The sequence below is a fragment of the Rhamphochromis longiceps genome, linkage group LG15 (assembly GCF_057381845.1).
Source record: "Rhamphochromis longiceps isolate RC_006_pf linkage group LG15, R_longiceps_female_GT1.1, whole genome shotgun sequence".
In the NCBI taxonomy this organism is placed as follows: Eukaryota; Metazoa; Chordata; class Actinopteri; order Cichliformes; family Cichlidae; genus Rhamphochromis; species Rhamphochromis longiceps.
Genome location: NC_140571.1, coordinates 10,623,384 through 10,646,426, shown reverse-complemented (window position 1 = coordinate 10,646,426; position 23,043 = coordinate 10,623,384). Strand labels below are relative to the sequence as shown.

Here is a 23,043-nt window from a genome sequence, read left to right as displayed (position 1 = left end):
CAACAGCGCTGACCTAAGAGTAGCAGTTGAGGAGAATCAGACATAAATAGAAATAGAAAAAAATCTAGGAAAGACTTGACACAGGACCTGAGAGATACACCTAACCCTTCAGTTGATCCATTTAATGTTCTCTGAAGCCTCATCAGAAATACTACAACAATTCTGCTGAATTCAGGAGTGTTTCAAAGTGTAGCATGGAATGAAGTAGTGATAGTATTTCGCGCTCCCAAGGCATCTCCCAAAGGAAATCTCAGGAAGTAAAAGGCAAGGCCTTTCTCCAAAAATGCCTGAAATTGAAAATAAAGAACATCTATAAAGTTTGAGAAGTTGGCAGTGTGATATTTCATCTGTCGTTCCAAAAGCAAAATGCATCTGCTGCTAATAATTACTCCCCCATGATACCATAGTTTATGATTATTGCTTGGAAGAATAGATGTTTAATATATATAATATATATAAAGCAGGAGAAGGATGGAGGGTGGAATTTGGACCTCAAGGCAACAGCTTACCCCTCCTGTTATGTTGGTTTCCAGGAACACCAATTATGCTCCTGGGTTAATTTGACCCGGGGCAAATTTACTCATCCAAAAGTGTCAGAAACACTGGCATTGATTATTTTACAATTTTCTTTTACAATTTAGATTTTTTTCGTTTTCTGTAGTGATGCAGATGACATGTGACATCTCTTCTGTTCTGGGTCAATCTGACCCGCAACATAACAGGAGGGTTAAACTGTCAGTTTTCTCAGTAGAAATATTTCCTACATAATTCTTAAATGCAGGGGTTTTGCTACGCTGCACATTCAAAGCTGTCCATCCCACAAAACTGCAGTTGCTGCACGCATAAAGTGTAGGGGTGCAACGATACACAAAATTCACGGTTCGGTTCGGTTCGATACTTTGGTGTCACGGTTCGATATTTTTTCGATACAAAAAAAATGTTCATGCCTTTTTAATTTGTCATTTATTAAATTTATAAATATACATTTTAACTCAAAAGTACAGTTTTTAAATTTAACCCTAACCCTTGTGCATGTTTTTTATTTTGACAGCGAATGCGCACCTGCACCTGTGCAGCCCTGGTTATTTAGCTCGTCATATTGCAGCCACAGAAATTCTTTTGTCCATGAAACCATAAAGCTGCACTTTCTTTTTGCCTTATAGTCTGATTTGTCATAACTTCTCCGTTTTGTGGTAAGCTTTTCTTTGGCTGTCACTTCTTCACCCTGACCTGTCTTATTTGGCTCAGCAGAACTAAAATATATATCCTGCTGCTTTTACACACACACTCACATAAGCTCAGCGATTCTCTGCGCGATCAACCTCTCACATGTTTAAGCTGCAGGAGATTTCACTTGTCATGTTTGCATAGTAAGCTAACGATTGATAAGACGATGTCAGAGGAATTGGTGCGCAAATTATCATCACTCACAGATCAGTGCTGTCGCTCTCTATACACAGTTCGCACGATTGCAAAGTGAAAGCAAAAAAACAAGCGCAAATTCAAACGCGATTTCAATATGTCACATATTGACAGTGGCTCACCGATGCCAATGACATAATTACCCAGCTACATTTCTGAAAGAATGCAAAAGCATTGACATATATTTTCCCTACAATAGCCCGACGGGCAGGGCAGAGATAGATTTTGGTAGCCCGACTGAAAAAAATCGCTAGCCCCAGGACGTCGGGCTAGCGATATTGCAAGCCCTGTATCTGATTGAGGAATCACTCATCTTTGGAAAAGAGAGTTTATTACAGAGAAATGTCTCTTTCCAAAATAAAAGCTATACTATCCGCTTCTTCTGGGCTATATTCTCAGCAGCATAAGGAGAATCATGTGCTAACAGCTGTCTAAATGACTCGGCTAAAGTTAGTAGCATGCTTGTTGTTTTTGTCTTTGCACTAGGATGATGTCAGCGTAAATGTGCAGTCATATTCGTTGTGTTCCCACTAGTGCTTTCAGGTTAATCTCGTTGAAATGACCTTAACGCCACAACATGGCAAATCTCCGTTAACGAGCTACCGCTGATCGCCCTGTGCGTGGGGCTGGACGGCCAACACGTTAACGAGCTAACTGCGCTAACACACTAGTTCCCACCCATGTAATTGAGCATTGCATGGCACATCCAACATACTGTTTTACTTTAGTCCATGACTCGCTTACCTTCAGGGTCATACGTCACATGAAAACCAAAATAATTCCAAACGCCAGATCTGAATGAGGGTGGGGGAGGTTCATGTTGTAAGGAGAGCTTAGCTTCTGTCTCGCTAGCTTGCCCTGCGCTCTTCCTTCTGACTATGCTGTCTGTGTTGAGCGCTCAGTGGATCTGCGCTCGACAGTGCAGCCTAGGCGGAGTAGTCGAACGCAGATTCACTGAGCGCTCCACACAGACAGCATCGTCAGAAGGAAAGTTGATAAAATAAATTACAAATGTTGTATTGTTCGATACATATGCGTACTGAACCGAAAGCACTGTATCAAACGGTTCAATATCGATACGAATATCGTTGCACCCCTAATAAAGTGGTAGGCTGTTAAATGCCACAGGTGTAACACAATATTTGCACTGAAGCAATAATTCATTTCAGGTTACTGGAAGTTCCAAAGGCTGGGTTTAGGATTAAAGATGATCGGTTTCAATATGTCAATCAAAATCAACACCTGTATCAAAATTAGAGTCAGCTTTATTACGACTACTTGCTAGATAGACAAGGACAAGGTCATGTCCTTATTTTCTTAGCTTACCTTTTTCACTTATTTCAAATTCTTTGAATGATTTAACTAGTATTAATCAAGATCCTGGTTCCCTGCTCCTGCTTGCTGTGAATTGCATTTGAGCCACAAGAGGCTGCAATTTGGTCACAAATAAGATGGCTTGTGCTACCTTTGAATTAGTGCTAATTTTTGCCCTACAAATAAGCCCTATTTTAGTTTAGAGTAAATTAAAAAAGCTGAGAATTTCGCTTCTTTTATGTGAAAACAATATTTTGATGTGACTCTACTGTACATTGATTGCTCTTACTGAGCCTCAGATCTTCCCAAAGAGCTCAGCTGAATGCCTGTTTAATAAAGCTAATAAAGCTGTGAGGGATGTTAATAATGAATCTGCGCTTTTTTTTGTTTTAAGTATTTTTGCTCTCCTGTGGTATAATGAAATATTCCGCAGTGGTGTGCTTGTAGGATGCAAAGACTTATCATCAGCAGTGATATTTATGGAGGTTGCTTTGAAATGGTCACTCGGGCTTGTAATGGCATGAAGCTAGTGGGTGAGGCATATTAAACAAGATATATTCTTGCTTTATAATATCCTCAAAGTCACTTATGCAGACAGGCATTGCTCTATACATTACTGTATAATTGTAAGTCTGTCAGTCTTAGGTCAAAACAGTTGTTTATATTTAATGAAATCTGAATATAGTCGACATGCATTTGAAAAAAAGGCTGTAACTCAAAAGATCTGACATAAATAAGAGAGGGGACTCCTTTGTTCGACATTTAGTCACCTCTGTCCCCCCTGGAAAACCATTAAACGAAGAGGACTTCTCCCAGGAGCCCGGCATTCCTCACATTCCTCAGGTCTGATGTCAGAGTAGAGGGGGGCGGCGCTCAGGATGGGACGGCGCTGTTGCGTTCAGGTCCTCTTTGAGAGTGCGACCTCTGAGGTGTGTGTGTGTGTGTGTGTGTGTGTGTGTGTGTGTGTGTGGGGGGGGGGGGGGGGGGGGGGTGCAAATGAGTGGAGAAAACGGCACGTCCAGTCTCATAGCCCAGTTGTCTCCTGTGGGTTTTTTTTTCCAGCCTACTGCATATGACGCAAGACGGCCATTTACTCAAGCAAGAGCAGTAATAATTTAACAATACGAAAACCCTCCAAAACTTTTAAACTCCATGAGTAAAATAATTCATTTTCGATGCTTTGTATTATTGTGTTTATTCAAAATTAGATTAGGTTATTTTGTCCTATCTTATTTTAATGTAAGAAAGCCTGCCTCAGATTAGGCTACTGCAGTCTATCCAAGCAATTGTATTCTAAACGTAAAACTGCAATTTTTCACCAACTTACTGAGACTTATTTTAATTAAAGCTTGCACAAAGGTCGTGGGCAATCACTGCAATCCACTAAGACTGTATTAAGTGTCATAATTACAAGCAGGCCTGCCAAATTCCCACCTTACAGCTTCTGAGTACATTTAGATAAATTCAGTCTTTCCTTCGATTTCTTAATTTGAAAAATGTTATAAATTAATTAATTAAAAAGAGAAATACTCACATATGATTAAAAAAATAACAAATACTCTCAATAAAAAGAAAAACTTTAATATGACAATTAATTAATACGTTTTTTCTTTCGGTCCCCTGTGAACTTCGGCCTCTTGGGACGTTCAACGTAAATCTCATTTTTCCGATGCCGTCTTCAGCTTTTGAACGTAGCTGCAGCAAGCGCCTCTCTCAGCCTGTCCTGAACGCCTCCATTGGGCTAGAGGGACCACTATAAACATACGAAGAGTCCCAGCGAGAGAAGACCACGTCGCTTTATCCAAGTCGGACAACTTTTTGTGACTGTTTGTGTTCCCTAGAAAAAAAGAAAAAAGAAAAGGCAACAAAACTGCGAGAAGGAGGAGGCTCAGGATTTGGTCTGCCTCTGCGACTTTTGTGGTTGTTGTAAAGGTTGAGCTCATTTTGATGTGAGAAGACGCAGATTTTTCTTGTTCACGCCGGATTTTTATACTTTTTTAAAATATATATTTTTAAAGTTTGTTAAATAACTTAAGGTGGATTATCTGATTGCCGTGAGTTCCAAACCTCGACAAGCAAAGAAGAGTTTATTCAGCTGGGAGAAGAAATCGGCATGTAGCGCAGGATCAGGGGTGAGTTCTCTTGCATGGGGGGAAAAAAAGCGAAAATCTACCTCAGTCAAAAAGACTTCAGTTTTGCTCTTCATGGTTTCCTGTAGATCTGGAAGTAGATCCAAACTCTTGTAAAGTCCACAGTAGGAGTGCTTAGATGTAGGCCAAATGACTTGGCCACGTAGGGCAAAAAGGAGATCCAAACTATTTTAATGCCCCCCTTTCTCCTGCACATAAACATGCATCACCATCACAGACAGAGCCTCTAAATCCCCCTCTACATCTAATAAGATAGTAGTCTGTGCGATTCCAGAGAAACTAGGAAGTTGGAGAACCTGTGTGTGGCTGGAAAACCACTGAAAGATTCCCCGGAGTTAATGAAGTAATCATGAAATCACACGACTGAACAGGGCTTTGGAGACCCGAGAGCCCTCTGTAAGACCCAGTTTGGGTTTGGGCAGTGGGCTCATGCCATATGGAGTGCGCAACACCTGGAATATCTGGCCCTTCCTCATTTATTTCTAATTTTTGCATGTGTACATTACATTTCCATAATCGCTGAGAGAGAGTGCGTCTGTAAATTCACCTCGTTGAATTGTATTAAACAAGCTTGGTGGCTGAATGGTGTGTTTGAGTATGAGCAGCCTTCCTCTATAAGATGATGATGGACTGATGTCCTCACACCCTGGCTGCAAACTGTGTGTACATGTTTGTGTAAAAAAGAAAAATGTGTTTGAACATGCACCTTGGACAACTAGCATTACTGTAAAAGGGGAGTAAAGGCAACACAGCATAGCTGCTGGAGGCGTAGGGTGCACACACACACACACACACACACACACACACACACACACACACACACACACACACACACACACACACACACACACACATCTGGCTGTCTTTATAAGCTCAAAGGCATGCTGCGTAAATTACATGGTGCCCGAGCAAGTGGCTTGGGTGTACACAGCAGTTTTAAAACACTGGTGGAGATTTTTAAAGGCCTAAAAGGCAGAGTAGAAACCTCCATCCATGCTTATCTTTTGTGCAGTAGAGAGTCACAAATCTCATTTGTCTTTCAGTGCCATTTTTGGCACTCTATTTCCTGCTTTTTATTCAAGGAAAGTTGCTGAAATGTTAATTCCCAAAAGGGGTGTTTTGTTGAAGGTCAGCCCGGTAAGATCATAATAGGTGTTTACTGCTTAATGTGAGCCTGCGTCTAAAAGGAAAAGTGGCTATTGTTTGTGTAGCCAATGGTCATTTGAGTCTAGTGGCCATTTGATTACGGTGTGGTGCAAACATACCTGTAATTTTGGTCAAGTGCTCACACTGCACCACAGGAAGAGAGGGGGGAAACAGGCAGCAGCAGCAGTTATTGTAGTTATTGTTATAACATTTTAACCAAAGTGGAAGAAATGCATCGAATTCCTTCGTAGTCAGCTTGTGGTTCACTTGTTATTTTACACCATAGCTGCACTGCAGTAGAAAATGGAAGGTGTGAAGAAGGCTATGACCTCTTTTTTGTGATTAAAGTGATTACATGTCCAAGGCATTGACTTAAATACAGATGAAATTAATCTGCAATGAAAATAGTTGTTAATCTGCTGATAGCTTCTTCGGCCATACCCAGTATAAAACACTCACATGTGCAACCAAAAGTCTCACATCTAATAGTAATGACACTGTAGTGCATTTTACATAAATCAAGTGTTTCAGTGTGTAAATATTAGTCCCCTATATCACCTTACATGCTAATACTCTACCTTTAAATATACTTTTTGTGTTGGAAAAATTGATGTTTAGCAGTTATTTCTTGTCCTTGCAATGCTTTTAACTTTAGTTGTATACAAAGACTGTATTTAAATGATGGATGTAAGCACCTCTATGCCACCCTTCACTTTGTGAAGTCCTGTTTTGAAGGCTCGATGCTAGTCATTTGCCTTTGACTATGTTGCCGTTTTGGTGTGAGAAGTGACCGTATTTGGATGATTAGGTGAAGCTCTGACTTCTTAGATGGGTTGTTTTGGTTCTTTTAAGCCCACACAGAAAATTATGTTGCATTGTTTCACCTCAGCCGGTCGTGCACCTCTCGATTTCTGTAAACTGGGTTGAAGACACAAGCGTACAATCATGTCAGCTTTTAACACCATTTTAATGATGTATCACTACAGTAGCTCCAACATTGGGAGATGTTGGAGCAGTTTGGAAAAACAAGACTTTTTGGGGGAAAAAGCTAAAGAAAACAAGACGTTTCTAATCCTGAATTTACAATAGCTAATGGATTCTGCACACTGCAGGTGTGAGGGGAGTTTATTCCACAAATGACCCACACTAAATCCTGCCTCATCTTGTTTTCTTCTATTCCTGGGAATGCCAAGTAAACCTGTTCCTAAGAGGCCCAGAAGCCTCATACCCCTCAAGTAGGTCAGCAATATATTTATGCTTTATAAACCATTAGCAGAATTCTAAAATCAATCCTTTTACACACAGGAGGCCAATGCAACGAGTTCAAAATTGATGTAATATGATCCATTTTCAGCATTTTGAAATAGCTGCAGCTGATTAATTGATGTTTTATTAAGTCCAGTAAAAACTCCATTACAGTAATCTAGCCTACTGAAAACAAGTGCATGAATAAGCTTTTCAGTTCCTTTCTTTGCCACAAGACCCTTGGTGAATTAGTGAAGTGTGAATCTATTCCCACAAGGTGCCAGCAGCAACAGCAGCATTAAAGCAGAGATGCAATATGACATCGAGTGACACAGCATAAATCAAATGTAAGCACAAAAAGCTAATGTTTTCCTGCAAATTATAAGTAAAAGTAGTACGTGAGCGCTTAACACTTCACTTTAACAAGAATTAAAGTAACTTAACCGTGTACCTTTTCAGGATTTTGCACAACAAAATGTCAACATTTGTTTACATTTGGGTTGCACATCACTGGCTACTGGCATCTCCTCCTTTGTAGCCTGCTTGTATTAGATGTCATGTTTTTTGCCTCATGTGGTGGAGCAAGTTTGTTGTCTTCATCTTTAGCAGGAGCAGTTTTTTTTCCACGTAGCTTGTAAAGAGCTTTGTTTGAAATTTGTGAAGTAGCTCCTTTTAAGGTACCTGGGCTTGGATCACATAAAAACGTATAGAGTCTTTATCGCGAATGATATGATCATTAAAATTATCATGCCTCTAACTTTGAGCCCCAAAAAAGTGACCCCCATGCAGTTGTAGTGAAGGATGAGATGTGCACTAGAGACCGAAACAGTTTCTTCTACGCGGCTGTAAACATGTTTATTTCTGCTGTAAAGTTGGACATTATAACATGTGAGCCTATGGGGATTTGCAGGCTTTTAAAGAATGCCTCAAGTGGCCACTCGAGGAACTGCACTTTTAAAAACCTCCCTTGGTGGTACTACCAAGCTAGTTCTAAAGAAGTATTAAAGTTTTACCAATCAGCTGTGCTGGGTCGGTATCAGTAACAATACTGAACTTCTACCTAGGAGCAGAAACGCTCATGAATGAACATAAATCACTTACTTACCAAGAAAGCAGCTATTGTTTACAAAATTTCTATAAAAAGCTAACAAAAGTGATGTTACTGTGAAGTAATAATATAATGGCTGGCTGTAGGTGCAGCGTATGACTGTGAGGAATATCTCTTGTGCATGTGGTGAGTGTATTCAGTCATGCACGGATGCTTTTGTCAGATTTGTGCTCTCTGTGAGCGCTCTGTTCTCTCAGCCCAGCAGACAACAACAGAGTAGAGAGCGTGCTGCGACCTGTCCAACTCTCCCACACTCCACCAGGTGTTTTTCGTGCTAGGTGTCAGTCACTGCTAGCCCTGCCACCCACACTTAACAGGTTTGACCCCCGCTACCTCTGAACAGCCCAGAATTTAAAAACATGTGATTCTTCCTGTGATGTGGGACTCACTGTTCACAGAGTGGTTTGTGAGGAAGTTTGAGCATCAACGGGTGAAATTTTCCATTTGATCCTTCGTTTAAAATGTGACTTTTCCTTCCTTTGAGGCCGTTATGGGTCTTAGATACAGCCGGATGTCAACACGAGCAAAACCAAAGTGTTTCTGCTTTCATAGGCCTGTAAACTCAGTGCTACCGACGTCCCCGTTGGCTCCTGGGGGCTCAGCCATGAGAAAATACTGAGTGGCTTTTGGGTGATTGAGCTTGTGTGTGTGTGTGGAGTTGTATTTGTGTGTATGGTTGTGAGACCGTGATGTGGTTCCCAGGAAGAGATGAGAGGAGGGGGTTATGGAAAATGTGAAGAGCATTGCGGTTTGGCTGCTGCAGACTCGGTGGCTGACGATTGATGGTCCTGTGTTTTTGTTGTTGTGGCTGGGAGCCGCCTGCTATCAGTTCCACTGTCCATGTTTACGCACTCCTTCCTTTCTCGCCATCCTCACCAACTGAACCAACACGATAAGAGCCTGAGAATCACCAGCGTTGTGTCTCCTCTTTCCTTTCTGCTGCCTTTTCCATATCCTTGCTTATCTAAAGCCTTTGTTTTCTCATTCAGGTGCTGGGAATGACTTATATGTGAATTTTGAGGGCACATGTATACACACAATCCAACTCTGTGCCTCTCAGTTAAATATCCAAGTCTGCCTGCATGACATCAGTTCTCCGGTTTGCCTCCTGGAATATGAGTCGGCAGAGGAGCGTCATTGCTGGTTTGGAAAACCAGCATACGGACAGTGTAAAGCATCTGCCTTTGATCCTCCTCCTCCTCGTCATGTTTTAGTGACACTGTTTAGATTTCAGTGCCAGTGGGAAACATTGGGCATTCCCTATCTGTGACTGTCACTACTGCTACTGTAACTTCTATTGTTTTCCTGCACTTTTCCTTTGTTTCTATGGTATTTCCGGTCGTCAAAAGCTAAATATAAGCAGTTTGGCATCTCATTTGAATTCCAGTTCCGGAAAGTGACGTTATTTTGAGTTTTTTGTGATTGTGACAGTTGTTAGTGCTCACTGGCATGTCTCCTTCACTTGTTTTAAGGTAATGAGTAGCAGCTGAAAAGTAATTTAATCTGTTGATTGAAAAGATACACCGGACAAAATGTGCTGATTGCTTAAAAAAAAACTTTTTATAGACATATCTTTGCTTGGGATGATTCAAAGAATTATCAAAATGCACACAAATGTATGTACGAAACTTTGAATCGAAGCTTCGTTTTGAAGGTTTGCCAGTGCGGTGATCCTTTCAGAGCAGTTCTGTGAATTTCAAAACCGGGCCTGATGTCTCCTTCGCTGATAGCAACGGGTATGTAAACAATGTAATTGGCGAGAGTCTGCTCTCACTTAGTGTAACAATTTTCTTCACCCATTTAAGTCCAGGTTGAAGTGAGATAAAGCTGCGCGCGTGTGTGTGTGTGGGAAGCTGCAGACATGGCCCCTTCGCTGTCTGCACGTCACAACTGTGCGAACGCTTTGCCCTGTGTTTGTGTCACTCTCGCCGCCGTGTCCTCAAGTGTGTTATTTGCGGGTGTGTTTGTCTCGGAGATATGGGGCTGGAGGAGTTAAAAAAAAAAAAAAAAGCGAGCTGGAAAGTGAGAAAGCAGATGCGCTTGTTAGAAACACAGTCTGGTGGCCTGCCTCCACCATCTGTTTGCAGCTGTTAGTGTTTGTGTGTGATATACAGTATGTTTGTGTCTGTGCAGGGTGAGTGAGTGGAGCCTGTGTGCGGGGAAGAAAAAGGAGATGCATATATATATATATATATATATATATATATAATTTTTCTCTTTTTAATAAAGTATTTTTTTAGGTGTAAAAGTGAGCACACACACTCACACACACACACACACACACATCCTCTGGGTCAGACAAAAACACACATGGCCAGAGTGTCAGATGACAAAGAGGGGCCTGATCCACAGTGCCAATGTCCCTGAGACGTGTCTGCAGAATAATCTCTGTAGTACTGTGCTTTCTTCAAATGTCTATGACAGGGCATTAGATCCACATTAAGAAAACACACGACTGCTCATTAGGAGTAACAAAGTCAAAATTTTGAGCAAAAAGTCAAAATATTCTTTTAGAATAAAGTCAAAGTTCAATTCAATTCCGTTCAATTCATTTTTATTTATATAGCGCCAAATCACAACAACAGTTGCCTCAAGGCGCTTTATATTAGTAGACCCTACAATAATACATACAGCGAAAAAACCCAACATATGACCCCCTATGAGGAAGAACTTTGGCGACAGTGGGAGGGAAAAACTCCTTTTTAACAGGAAGAAACCTCCGGCAGAACTAGACTCACGGAGGGACGGGGCCATCTGCTGCGACCGGTTGGGGTGAGACAACGAAGACAGGATAAAAGACATGCTGTGGAAGAGAGCCAGAGATTAATAACAAGTGTGATTCAATGCAGAGAGGTCTATTAACACTTTTAGTGAGAAAGGTGACTGAAAAGGAAATACTCAATGCATCATGGGACTCCTTCAGCAGTCTACACCTATTACAGCATAAGGCAAGGCAAGGCAAGTTTATTTGTATAGCACAATTCAACAACAAGGTGATTCAAAGTGCTTTACAGAGACATTAGAAACAAGAACAAATAAAAAGCATGATTTAAAATTGATTAAAACAAGCAAATAAACTAACTAACTAATTAACAACAAACAAACAAACAACAGTATATATAAACAGTATATATAACTATAAACTGTGGAGATTGACGTTGCTTTACCCTCTATAAAATGCCTTGTGTAGATGACTTAGTGAAGTTTTACTAGAATCAGTTTTAGTAATAAGTAAACTACAAAGGAAATTACAATGTAACAAGTTTTTTCTTAATGTGGCCTTAATACTCATTGGTAAATATCAAAAGATGGCAAAGTTTATGTTTTAGTCCTGTACAGATTGTCCAGTCTGTACACCAAAGGCCAGTCAGACAAATACTGCACGTGTCTCTCTACATGAATGGAATGAGTACAGTGCTTTTTCAGATTTCGACATCTGCATACATGTCTTGACATCACCATTGCAATCATGAGGTGTTAGTGATAATACAGCCACATGGGCTACTTTGGTGCATTTTTAATCCACACATGAAACGAGCAGCAGCGGTGATTGTAAATGACGTTAGTCTAGTTTTAGTCAACTGGGAGCATGGGAGCTAGCTGTATGCAGTACTGTTTCCTGGGGGCATATCATATGCGTGTCTAACCTTACACCACAAGGAAGTTACTTCTGATTGGATTGCTTCCAAACTTGTCGCACCTTTCTACACAGCTTAATTAGATCTGATTACATCTCGTGTCATATTAGTTTTTATTTAGTTATCGTCTTGTTTTTGTCAGGAGGAAAAAGGCGGCACCAAGAGGATCGTGTGTGTGGCTAATAAACAGAAAAACACCTGAGGAGCAGCACTAATATTAACTGGGGCAGCTGGATAAACAACTGAAAATTCACCTTGTAGTAGCTGTTTAGGTTGATATTACCACCAGAGAATGAACCTTATGTCGCGAGAACCATTATTTTTAATTGTTGACCTGAACATTTCTTGCAGTGTTCATGTGTTGGAACTTTATTTGTGGTTGTTTATTTGGGTACAAATCACAGATATTCTCCGAATGCCTCACAAACTGACCAAAATGCACATCAGAACAACTTCAAACTCAGTGCTGCTTATCATTAGGTCTCCAGTGATAGTGTGAAGTAGATCGGATAAGCGCTCGTCGAGAAAAGTGAAGGGGACATGGACACACACACACACCTTCATTCACTGCTAAGATAATGCTCTGTCCAGGGTCAGCTAATACTCAGACAGACTTTGGTTGAATGTTTCCAGGAGTGTGTGTGGACTTAGAGGTGTGTTTCCCCCAAAACATTTCACTACTGAACTCAACTTTAAGTTAGTGGGCCACAAGAGGATCAGAGTCTTAAGAAGATTTTAGAAATATCAAACAAAATCTGTCAGTATTACCAAATTCTTTTGATTTAGCTGTGCTTGGAGTAGCAGTTCGCTGGGTTACCAGATAGGACAATACAGCAAGTTCACATAATACAAAATAATTTAGGTTAAGTAGGTCTTTGTTGTGACTGTTAACTGTCTGAGTGCTCAAACTATTTGTGAGTTTAGCTGCTGAAAAATGCAAGTGTGTGCTTGTTTTAGCCTTCTATGAAACACTCTATTTGTATTAATTATATAAAAAACAACCAGTAGTTCCATATTTCTTGATTTATGAAAACCAAATGCTTTAATTAGTTGTAAAAACGTGAATTCTGAGCACAAGTTAGCCGATTTACACTCCAGCTATTCGGTTTAGGTTCACAGACCAAATAGTAAAATGACTGCGCAGGAGGAAGTGTAATTACGAGCTGTGAAGCACCCATTTGTTTTGCTACAGTGCTTGTGTATAACAGGAGGGTAGCTGGGGGTGTTGGGAGGGCAGCGTTGGTATTTCAGACAGAGACAAGCAACAGAGATGAGATTGATTGAGTTACGCACGCTACACTTGCTTCCTCGCCTCTTGGCGGCCTGCATCTAATGGTCTTAGCAGTAGGTGACAAAGTGCTGTTTTGTTCCCGCTATTGTGTGGACGTGAATGGAGCAAAGCGACACAGGGGCTGGCATGAACCAGAGCAGAGGGGGAGCACGCACGTTAGCAGCTCTGCTCCTGAGAAGACGTTATGTTTAAAATGAGTCTTTGTGATGGTAATGTAAAAGAAATGGATATCGCAATTATGCCTGTTTTGATTCTAAGTTAGCAGCTTTAACCACCACCTTTTTTTTTGGCCTGTAAGTCACAGCATGTTTTGATTTGGTAAATTTTTAGGTGACCCCAGAATCTATCCCTGAGTGGGTAGAGAGGTGACTGGCAGAAAAACACTGCAGCCTGAGGCAAGCTGAGGTTTCTGCAGAAAATAAATCAGTCGAGTTGGGGACAATGCAAGTGAAGGAACATCTACTGGTTTTCTGCAGAAATTCCCCAGCTGAGGAAACCCATGTCAGCATTTCTTAGAAGAACACCAACTCATTTTAAATCCATCTTTTGTCAGCTGCTGACCTGTAGCTGGTTTTCAAATCCCGCCCACTTTAGCAACAGTTTTTACACCTGTCAAGCTTTCTATTCTAGCTCAATACAAAGGATCTCACTTGAAATTATTTGGAATTGGTCTCAGTTTTTGCATGCAGGACTTTTCTTTTGTTGGAGATTATGTATCGGAATTTCAGGAGCAGGACCACGCCTCCAAACACGCTCCTTCCGGTTGTCATCTATATAGGTTCCCCCAGTTCTGCAAGCTGTTCATTCTCGTTTACATGCCCCACCCTCCCTACCTCCTTGTTCTCAATTCTTTAACTTCTTCATTTCTATTTAGTGCATGGGGATCTGCCAGGCCCGGGAGTCATCGCCAGTCCCCTTCGAGGCCTTCCCTAAACCGCAGCTCAATTCATGTCAAAGCATTCACTTTTACCTACTAAAACACTGTCAAACCTAAAATGAGGATGTGGCCCCAGCTAGTGAAATGAGTATTTCCTGCTGTGCCCTTGTTTTGATTGTTGGCCTTAAAGGATGGAGAACAGGACAGGTATCTTAGAAGACAATTAGTTCAGAAGCTGATGAGACTCACGGGAGCTTCACAATGATGAAAACAGTTTTTCATGGCTTTGGTATGTGCTTAAATGTTGCTGATGCTGAAGTTTAAACTGTTTGTATTCTTATTTGCCACGTGTCACTTTATAAAAGGCCAGGACTGCTTTTTTTCTGACACTGCGTCACGCAATCTCGCTGAAGTTGCTGAATTGTTGAGCCCAAACTCAGACGTAGAATCCTGAACCAGTTTAAATACTGCAAAAATGGAAACTCCACAAACAAATTTACTTTACTCACTTAGTTAAAGTTGGTTAGTTAACGCAAGAATCTGCTTTATTTTTTCTTTCTGAGCATAATTGTGTGTGTCCAATTGTTTTGACATCCACAGAGTATGAAAAAAGAACATCCTCTCAATTTGTTTCTTTCTGTATGAATCAGAAAGAAAGCTAAAGTGTAGCACTTTTGCCTAAAGGAGCATCCATTTCATTCAAGCCTTTGTCAGATAATTTCACACAATGCTTAGTAACCCTATTAGCGGCAGGCATATCTCTTTGCATTTCAGGGCACTCCAGTGCACATCAGTAGCATTTCTTATGTCAGCTACCAGTAAATAAGCTTTCCAGAAAGGAATAGAAGGAATCACTGAAACTACAAAGGTATATGTAGAATGCACTCCAGACACACACTGGTTATGCTCACAGATGTCACGTTTATTTAGGGTTTTATGCAACAACCTGGGTGACCATCCCTTGACCACTACTTTCACTTTTTTTGTGGAGAAACTCGAGGCACTACTAAGCCAGCCAAGGACCAAATTTGTGCAGACACCTCGGAGGGTGTTTTCTCAGCACCACAACTGACCGGTACAGCCTCTGCATCTCTGCTGACCCCACACCAGTCTGTCTCTCAACCCGTTGCTTCCATCTTCCTTCACCCGGGAGCAAAACCATGAGATACTTAAACTCCTTAACTTGGGGCAGCAACTCCTTGGAGTAGGTCCTCCACCCCTTTCAGACTTGCCACAGTTGGCTGCAAATGGGAGGTCGTTACTAACAGAGTCCCATCAATACATCTTCTGCCGCCTCTTGGCTGTGCCAAGAAATTTTATCCCTTTAAAACAGAATCATAGTTACAACAACTATGATAATTCCACCCAATATTGACCCGTGGTTTTCTGGAGAGCTGTTACACCTCTGATATTGTGTAGTGACAAAAGCAGATTGAAGCGTGATGGTAAAAAAAACCAAAAACGTAGGACGCTTAAAACATTTTTAATTAAATACTCTCATTGCTAAATGAGGAAGACACAACTCGTGCACTGCAGCGTCAAATGAGTAGTGTTGATTCTTTGATGCACAAGCACAAAAATGCTCGATTAAAGATGTATCTGACACCAACCTGACAGAGAAAATGCAGATGTTTGTTTGCCATGGTGCTCAGTTAAAAGCATGCAAGACTAAAAGGTCAAATTTCTTCTCCTTTGCTCTTTTCGGCTAGCTCCCGCATAATCGTTTTTATCATGATTGATGTAAATGTGTGTAAAAATGTCATCCCACAACGCGTCTTTCAAAAAACCCCTATATACTTGAGTGGTAATGTGGTTTCTGGTCTAAGCACGCACGTTAAAGGGGAAAAAAGCTACTTGATTCCAACTTTCTTACCCCTGTGCAATATCAGTTGTGGGGTAATATAAAAAAACAACAACAACAAAAAAAAAACATAACAAAAGATGGGAATGGTTTCACATATATTTAGAAAGAGCTCACCCCTCTCAAAAAGAAAAACAAGCCTCTTTCCTCAGTTTTCCCTCTCATTTCGTCTGTGCCACAAAATTACAATGTGCAAATTCATAAACGTATATGGTGTTTTTGCACGCTGGAAATAAACATGACGGTCAGGAGAAAAAGTCGCTGGAGCAGAACTGAAGCAGGGCATTTTTGTTTTGTTTTGTTTTTTTTCATCAAGGAGTGGGTAAGAGCCCAAACTATTGTCTGTCTTTCTGTCTGGCTTTACTCTACCACACACTCCTAACCAAGCCACTGATTACTAGTTTAGAGTTGCACCAACTGCTGTCTGGTCCTTTGGCTAACCTCTGAGGAACCTGGTGAAGGGGTGTGTGTGTTTGAGAGAGATCTTGTGTATATGTTTGCGGCGTGCCCTGTTGATGCTTGTCTATGTTTGTACACTACACAGTGAAAGTATGCGTCTTTATTTGTGTCTTTGTGTGTTTGTCTGTGTACTTGTTGACAGTGATCTTGGAGGCCTGGGTGCTCGGGAAACACTCTTGAGTCATTTTGGGAAGGTTTTACTGTCAGCCTGTGATGTCACTTACCCTAAGCAGGAGACAGTGGGGAGGGTCGCAGGGTCTGTGGTTAAGGGTCATGTGACGATTGGGGTCAGCGTGCACATATATCCTTAAGCGAAGCTGATTTACTCAACCGATGTCACTCGTTGAGGTTAGTGCAAAACGGCCGTTTAAAAAGAACGAAAGAAAGAAAGAAAGAAAACAACAACACACGAAGAAGATGATGCCACATTACCGTCTCAGAAGGACTCAGGAGTAAGGAATTTGTTACGGCGCCCAAAGAGGCAAGGCCATTACAAAAGATGAGCGTGAAGCAAGTGCAATTAAAATTGTAGCAAACAACCCGACTCTGTAGCTTCTTGCCCTCTTTCATTCAAGCCTGCCTCCCCTGTGTCTTTTTCTCCTGCTCACTCAGCCTTGTTATACACACACACACACACACACACACACACACACACACACACACACACACACACACACACACACACACACACACACACACACACACACACACTTTTCCTTCCTTGTGGTGCATACTTGTGTCAGGTGTGCTCTGTTTTTCCAGTCAGGGTAGAGAGGAATCTGGGCCAGGGTCCAAGCTGACTATCAGCAGCACATAGCCAGAGCCCAGGACAAGAAGCAACACATCTTTACTCCACCTCCTTCTCCCTTGCTCCTCACCTAATCGTTGGAACATTGCCTTGTCATGTTTTTGCTCTTTTTCCCTCACATTCATGCATGTGTGTATTTATTTTCGCATAATTTTCCTTGCTGTCTTTTGTAGTGTTCAATTTTGGGTCTCTTTGGTTTGTCTGTGTTTTAAGGAGAAGTTTTTTCCCCCTTCTTTCAAGGTGTGGAGCTTTTTTTTTTTAGTTTTGTAATCTAGTTCCTGTCTAACAAGGCTACAAAGTAGCCACCACCCTTAAAATGACACTGCTTTAACTATTTAAATTTAATCCCATTGATATTAGCGGGATTATTTGAAATTCCTTAGCGATTGCTGGCTAACAGCTCAGTTTAAAGCTTACTTTTTAAAATATGATTGAGTATGTGCGATATACAGAGTACACCCCTACAGGATGTACTCTGTTCCGCCTTTATATCTGTCATGCTCTTTTTCAAAGCACTTTCCTCATTACAGACATGAAAGCTATGAACTGATGAGCACCCCAGTTGCATTCAAAGTCATTCCCAAACACCTAGCTCAACCTTTTAAACTTCCCCGTGTGTGTTCTCTTGTTTACCTCACGAGTTCACACTTCTGTTTCTTATTAACAACAAAGATGTGGGTTTTTTGTTGTTGTTTGGTTTTGTGTCAGTAGCTGGCAAAAAGTGTTTCTGTGGCAACATATGTGCCACCACCGCAGGCGTGTGATCTTACACACACCGCTGCACTGTACTCCACAATGTCTGGCACTGTGCTGCTGTCGAGCAGAGAGAGCAGAGATAAAAAGGAAAGGAAGGGCCTCCCACACAGGCAGATAGAAGCTCCATTAGTTCCTCAAAGCCAGCTGCCGGGTTCAGATGGATGTCTGCGCACGACCGTTTGATGTCTGTTCATCCATAGCCTCACATCTCTGACTCTGTCTCCCAGCTTCGCCCGACACCGGGCCTCATGGGAGTCCAGAGAGCGCAGCTGCCCGAACTATAGGATAAAGCTGTCTGGCTGCTGCCGTACCATTCCTGTGCTGTGCTAATGCTCTAGCACCACAACTACTCCTTTTTTATCTGCTTTAGTTTCTGCTTGTTTATGAAAGGTGGGAGGGATTATTTGAAAGAATATTCACTGATTAGAAAACCATCTTCGTTCTTAGAAAAGGGAATGTATCCATAAAACTCTAAATAGTTTTTTAAGCCAGTTATGTGTTTGACTGACCCTCCTCTCTTATCTCTCATTGCAGCACCTGTTTGTACTCCGTCTCCTCCTCATCTTCCTCCTCCTCTCTGGACACCTTTGGGAATGGGCCAGCGCCTTGCCAGGTTGCATCTCTCCGCCCGGTGGTGTGGCTGGCGTCGTGCGAGAGTGAGGAGGGCAGCAGCCAGGTCATAGAGCCCGCCCACCCCTCTCTCTGCTTGCTTGCTCTCGAGTGACATTTGACCTCTGACTCTGCCACGGCCCCGCCTTGACCTCCTGCCAGCCATGCCCTTCCGGCTGAAGCTGCGGCGCACAAGGCGCTACAATGTCCTGAGCAAGAACTACTTTGTGACGCGTATCCGCCTGCTGGACAGCAATGTGATTGAATGCACGCTGTCAGTGGAGAGTACGGGACAGGAATGTCTGGAGGCGGTGGCCCAAAGGCTGGAGCTGCGGGAGGTTAGTGTTGTGACACATGTGCACGTTAGTTTGAGATAGTATGACATGTGATAGGTTTCTGACACATTTGTCTTATCTGAGCTTGCAAGTGTTATAAATTGTCTGCCGTTGGCAGCTACAGGATGTAATTAATGGGGAGTTGGAGTGGGCATTTGTTTTTACTCTGAGTTTGGTTGTGTCTGCCACGTGTCTCTCCCCACACCCTGTGCATGTCTCCCTGCCCTCTGCTGCGTCTCTCCTTCACTGTCTTTGTTTGTCTCTAATGAAGCGTGCTTACGTCTGTCCTCTCTTCACTGCAGAAGAAAGACATACTGCTCGTCCTCTTGTCTCCCCTACCCCATGGGTCCTTCTCATTCCTCTACTTCTATTTCCCATTATTGTCAGTGCTTTTTTTCTACCAGCAGGTGGACTTCTGATGATTTTTTCCTTTCCTTTCCTGTTCTTCCACCTTAAAACACAAAGTAAACGAATTGTCTGTAAAAAGCATGGTTTGTCTAGGTCAAAGATCACATGACGATTGTGTGCGTGTTTGGCTCAAGGGTGATTAAATTTGATGAACATGCGTGCTCAAGAGTGTGTCTGCACCTGCTGGAGCTGCTGACAGCGCAGAAGAGCGGGGGGGGGGTGTACTCACACAGAGTTGTGGTATTTGCTGGGTGTCAGTGATGTTATAAATGAGGCGATGAAGCACCCCAGCTGTAGCGGCTGTCTGCCCCTCGTGTGCACACCGTCTCAGGATTATGTGTGCGTCAGAGTGTGCGTGTTGTTTTGGTCTTCGCTGTTAAATCTGAGGTCTGAAGCGTGTGCCCGTCTGCACGCATGAATGTGTGTGCGCCGTTTCAGTTACCAGCTTTATTACTTTCTCTCTGACTTTTTACTGGCCAAATCTGTGTGCTCAACCTTTTATGAAACCTATGAAAAATGCACAAATACACAAAATAACCAAACATTAAAAACATGACATTTAAATGACATGTTCTGCCAAATGTACTGCGTGAGATAAAACGGTGGAAAAAAAGTTCACGAGATCTTTACACAGAGACAAACCTGTGCCACTAGTATGTTGTGTTTTTACAAAAGTCAATGGATTGTGAGCTGATGTGTGTGTTTTCATTATGCATGGATTTCCTGACAACATGGTGGCATCTCATATCAACAATTTCTTATCAGAAACATCATACGTGAAGGGAGAAATAAACTGGTCTATTCTTGCTTTTTGTGTTTCACTTTCAGTTTAAATATGTTCGTTTTGTTTGGATAGGAAGACTAATGACTTTCCCTGGATTTAGTGAGCTAGGTAATGATTCCACTTTAATTTTAATAGTGTTACGCTGCTGACGTCAAAGGTTTTGTCGGATTTTAAGGAGAAATGTGTGCTTTTAATTCAGGCGCTTAATCTCTCAATACTTTTCAGTGTATTTCTCAACTCATTTACCATTTCTCTCCTGAGAAATCCCATCTAAAGATGCACCAACTGCAGGTTTCTTGGCTGATTCCAATTTCTGTTTTTTTTTTCTATGCGTGACCTGCAGATTTTGATTTTTGCTGATTCTTTGCTCACTGAAAAAACTGAAAAGTAGGGAAAATAAAGATGTAAAAATAATTGAAAATGAATTGCTGTACACCCACTTTTACCTGATATATTTTACTCAGTTGGTCTCATTAGCCCTTTGCTTCCACTATTGCGAATTAATTTATTTGGCTCTTTTATACTCCTTTTGGTTTACACAACTTATTTTTGTTTCCTCACCCCCTGTATTTAGACACATTACTTTGGACTGTGGTTCCAAGGGAAGACCCAGACCCCGGAAAAACGTTGGGTGGAACTCGAGAAACCCCTCAAGAAGCAGCTGGACAAGTTTGGCAATGAGCCACTGCTCTTCTTTGGAGTCATGTTCTATGTTCCCAATGTTTCCCGGCTGGAGCAAGAAGCCACCAGGTAAAGAATCTTCAAATGGTAACTGTGAGACAGTTACGCAAGTCACTGAGAGAGCCACATAATCAGAATGCAGATGTGCTTTAGCTTTATATAGAGAATTGCAGTAGTAACAGTGCTTTCCAAACGCTGCCATAACACTGCAAAATCGTCTTCTCATGACTCTCATCACTAATTGTCAATATTGGTTGACGTTTCAAAGTGGTTCTGGCTACAAAGAAGTCAAATGTGATCAGTCTCCTAAAGTAGATGATTACTGTCCCATAACTCTTCATTATTTAGAATGCCAGGAGCTTAAAAGCAGTCACTTTGAAAATGTGGAGAAATAAAAATGTAATTTTACATTTAAACACCAGCTGGTTTTGAAAGTCTGGTGGCCTTCATGGAGCTTTTGACTTATTTCATGGTGCCTTTTGGAAGTTTTTTAATGAAATTATCAGACAAATAATAATGGCTTCCTGTGTAGTTAATTAGACTGACTGTCAGTTTTAGTAAATTACATTCTACTTTTTATGTTTATTAACAAGCTGCAATACAACCATAAAGTTTATAGATGGATCTAGCTATCCAGTCTTATTATTCTTAGCCGATAACTTCCACGGCCAACTGCTCCCCATCCTTGTGAGTAATTATGGTCGTTAAAATTCAAGCTAATGTTGAAATTAACAAACAACTATGGTGTTGTCCATCCTTTATATACAGTCTCTTGCAAAGATTTTGGGGAAGGTTAGCCTGCGTCTATCATAAGGTAAAATATATCCATAAAAAGCAGCATAAACCCCTAGTAATTTCAAAGTTATATCATTTGATAGGAACACAAAAAAGTGGAGAATGTTTTGTACTTAGGGGGATTATGCATCTTCTACCTTCAGACAGAGCCAGTTTATTTTTTCTCTGTTAACAATCTCGGGCCTCAGTCTCAGACTGGTCAGCGACCATCTGATAACTAGTACCTCCCTGGTTATATAAACACTGCTCGCTTAGGCAAGGTGTGTATTTTGCAACCGGCTGCTGTAGGTTGCTGGCTAGCGTGAAATACACGATGCTGCACTGAATGGTGCACCTTTTCCTTGGATGGTGAACATTCTCTTTTTCTCATTTTCAAATTTCACCACAGTTTGGTGAGTAAATGGCAAGCGTTTGCAAACAAGTTGCCTTCTTCCATACAAAATGTACAGATGACTGTGGCAATCTGCTAGCAACCAAAACAAACATAAGGAGGTTTTAGGTGTAGCATCCTTTTTTGGCCGATTTCACCACTTGCCATCCGGTCGCGGGAATACAATCATCTTTACCTCTTGACCAGAGGTTGCCAGTGGTTTGCCGACCTGTCTCTAAGCCTCTGTGAATGAGGGCTTACTGGTAAGCCATCCTAACTTCTCCTGGCTTTAGCTTCATAGTTAGCATACCAATATGAAGGGGAAACTGATCAGCAGCTAATTCCCAGGAAGACAGTGAATCAGAGTTTTCCAGAAACTTCAAAGAAACTTCCTTTAACATCTCTTTGATGACATAGATAATGGCATCAGCGGCATCCAGTCTTTCCTTGTGCCACTGTGTGTGTGTGTGTGTGTGTGTGTGTGTGTGTGTGTGTGTGTGTGTGTGTGTGTGTGTGTGTGTGTGTGTGTTTGAATGAGTGTGTGAATGAGCATGTTGGGTATCTGTGAAGAGTGCAGGCAAGGGTCAGTGTGTAATGGACAGTCTGCCGTCTCATATTCCTTCACACACTCTCACACACACTGACGCGCCGAACTCTGCAGGTCTGCCTCACACTGAGCTGGTGAATTTGTGGCTTCTGCTTCTCTGGAAGTGGGAAAGGTTGATTGCAGGTCACAGCTTGACGTTTTCACACTAGAGTTACCCATACGGAAAAGAAATAGTAAAAACTTATATGTGATTACTCATGAAAGTGGCCACTTTCATGAGTAAATCATATAAGGCTTACATGATTTACTGATGAAAGTGGCCACTTTCGCATTACTTTCATACATTGTTTTAGTAAGTATCCAAAACATACAAGTTTCATTATATAATTTTTCAAGGGATCTTATATCTGTTTTCACACTTATATGCTTTTCATACAAG

General features: G+C 41.6%; 1 protein-coding gene across 1 annotated transcript in view; it reads left to right on the top strand.

Annotated features, from left to right (window-relative positions):
• The first annotated feature begins 4,457 nt into the window (after nucleotides 1-4,457).
• Nucleotides 4,458-23,043, top strand: part of LOC146652140 (tyrosine-protein phosphatase non-receptor type 14-like) — a 44,714-nt gene continuing 26,128 nt past the window's right edge. The window contains exons 1-3 of the mRNA XM_085383298.1: nucleotides 4,458-4,868; nucleotides 18,610-19,022; nucleotides 20,786-20,961. Coding sequence (XP_085239424.1) covers nucleotides 18,849-19,022; nucleotides 20,786-20,961 — 350 coding nt within the window. The 5' untranslated portion in view covers nucleotides 4,458-4,868; nucleotides 18,610-18,848. The remainder of the gene's footprint in view (nucleotides 4,869-18,609; nucleotides 19,023-20,785; nucleotides 20,962-23,043) is intronic.